The sequence below is a fragment of the Montipora capricornis genome, chromosome 1 (assembly GCF_036669925.1).
Source record: "Montipora capricornis isolate CH-2021 chromosome 1, ASM3666992v2, whole genome shotgun sequence".
Taxonomy (NCBI): Eukaryota; Metazoa; Cnidaria; class Anthozoa; order Scleractinia; family Acroporidae; genus Montipora; species Montipora capricornis.
Window position 1 is genome coordinate 16,345,306 of NC_090883.1, and position 2,500 is coordinate 16,347,805.

Genomic DNA, 2,500 nt, shown 5'->3' on the forward strand with positions numbered 1-2,500 from the left:
AGGCTGCGTAGCTGGCGTTTTTTTTTTTTTTGAAGGGCGAGAGATTTCGAGTTAGGGTTAGGGTTGTTGCCAAGTGATAATACAGGGTTATGAAATAGTGTCTAAAATATTTTCCCTGAGCAGTTAGCAGTTTATTGGTCTAGTGGTTAGGTGACAGGTAAATAATCAACATTCCTAGGTTCGTTCAAGTCCAATGCCCCTACGCTTGGGTTGTCTTTTAAACAATATATGACCATTTCCCATGATCCATATCAAGCTTATTAAAAGTCTATTGACGACGTTAGACTAACGTCATGATCGAGTCAAAGAGTGAAAGATAAAAAAATAAATACTAACTAGTAGTAATCAAAGATTAGAAAAGTGCGTTCGATCTGTAGCTCCCGAAAAATTTATTGTATTGATTGAGAGAAAACTTCTGGGAAAGAGGATGTTGGGCTGCTTTCAGTCAGTGTCATAAAGCAGTTGCAAAGTTGAACACAACAATCAGTTTTAATAGTTCAAGATGTTGATACAATGGCAGAGGCCAAAAACAATTGTAGAAAATTGAACAAGTGGATAATGTTTAACTATTTCGCAATTGAATAAGAAACTTGGATAACTGAACGTGTCATTCGCAATTGAATAAGAAACTTGGATAACTGAACGTGTCAATGTATTTAGTGGTCCATTAATAAAAATGTCTTTTCGCTCAATGGCTGAAGGCAATATACTGATCGAGTCTCAACAGTCTGGGCACGAAGAGAAGTTGAATCTCCTGAGAAAAGCAGCTGAATTGATGCATCACAACTCGCTATCGTAGCCGGGGCAAATTTCAGCGTCTGTTTCCCAGAAAACACACTACTGCATAGCTTTCTGATATTCTGATAAGTAGCCTTAGCCATATTTGTTAATGGAAATTCGAATAAATTTACTTACCTTGTGGAAACAGCAACCGCAATGCCAAAATACCACGAGTAATTTAACTGCACGTTAAAGATACCAGTTCCCGGCGGTCAAAAAATTTCACATGAAATCGAGGCCATATGCGCCACGCAGCCAGCCAGTCCAAGATGGCGTCCAAACCACGAAATTTTATGGCATCGGAAAATCGCGGGACATAAACTCGCGGGATTGACCCGATTAGTAAGCGTTCTCCTATTGTCGAACGCAAAAAGACAACGTATTGTTGAAAATGAAATTCTGCGATCGGTAAACACTTTTCGACAGCCCACATGGGGAGACAAGCCTCCTTAAAGAATGCCAATTCCGCATTCTAAAAAAGTGCCAGGGGAAATTTGACTGTCTTGTCTATGAGATGCTTTTCATCAAGGAGCGCAATCCAAGTCTCAACACGCAGACTGATTCCATTCGCGCAAAACCCTTTTTTTAAAAGAACATTCCATCACCTATTGTTTTTTTAGTATTTAAACATTTTTTATCTTTCACTCTTTGACTTGACTCTTTGACTCGATTTAATTTGATATCCAACACGAAGTGTGTCTTTGACTTCTTTTGAGAATGGGTCATATTAGTTCAAGTTTAGTTGCAACTGGTTGAAACACTTTAATAGAGGAACGCTACATGTACAAACATTGTCATCTAATTAGCAACATATGCTCGCATTATACAACTTCTTTTCTCCTTTATTGATTGTTTCCAGTAATGAAAGGGAGCTTGTGTTTGCCGTTGGCTCCCATTCATAATTTCTTAATAACCGAGAGTGAGGTCGTTACAGCAAAATCTCAAACTGAGGCCTTGCCGAGGTTATTAAGTTGTTTACTATATATATCACAGAACGGTTCTAAAGGAAAAAAAAAAAACTAATTTGCATAATCCATAATCGGCCCGTGGGCATTACTTAGTTCTTGTTAAGCGAGCGGGAGGTCTGTATGGGAGAATCTTGACCGAGGTCGCCAGTACAGACCGAGGTCAAGATTCTCCCATACAGACCGACCTAGCACGGTTAATAAGATGTTTATTATATGGCCAAACAAGAACAATTTAATTCGTTTAATGTAACTGGTTTGTACTAACTGACATTTTGCTTGCGAACGGCGATGAGGGGCGATGAGCTGAACTTAATTCTGTGAAAGTTTGCTTTTCATCCTCTCTTTTGTCATCATGCTGTTTGGCACTTCCATAAATAAATATTGGTAGAAGAAAATACTCAATATTTTAGCATTTTAGTTTGCATCTTTTCACCACAAAACATTACCGGTCTAGATGCCGGTCTAGATGGGAAATCTAGACCGCGGTCAATATCGATTTTAGCCAATCAAATTCGTGAATTTTGTAGTTTCCAGTCCTCGTGAGACAGACCCAGATAATAAAGGAGAATAATGCCCTGGCACTTAGCTGCTCTTAGCCAATCAGAGCGCGCGCTATGTCGGCCAGAAACACTAGCCATATAATAAATGCTTTTAACTTTGCTTTGTTGTTTGCGTTTCAGTACTTCACATTCAGTGTTATGCTTGTCATGATTGGTTGTGCGGTGTTCTTACAGCTCAGTACCGTGCACAAG

At 39.2% G+C, this 2,500-nt stretch overlaps 1 protein-coding gene across 1 annotated transcript in view; it reads left to right on the plus strand.

Annotated features, from left to right (window-relative positions):
* The window catches only part of LOC138060207 (adenylate cyclase type 5-like), a 59,418-nt gene that overhangs the window by 39,535 nt on the left and 17,383 nt on the right, over positions 1-2,500 (plus strand). The window contains exon 15 of the mRNA XM_068905973.1: positions 2,429-2,500. This exon is cut by the window's right edge and continues 98 nt beyond it. Coding sequence (XP_068762074.1) covers positions 2,429-2,500 — 72 coding nt within the window. The remainder of the gene's footprint in view (positions 1-2,428) is intronic.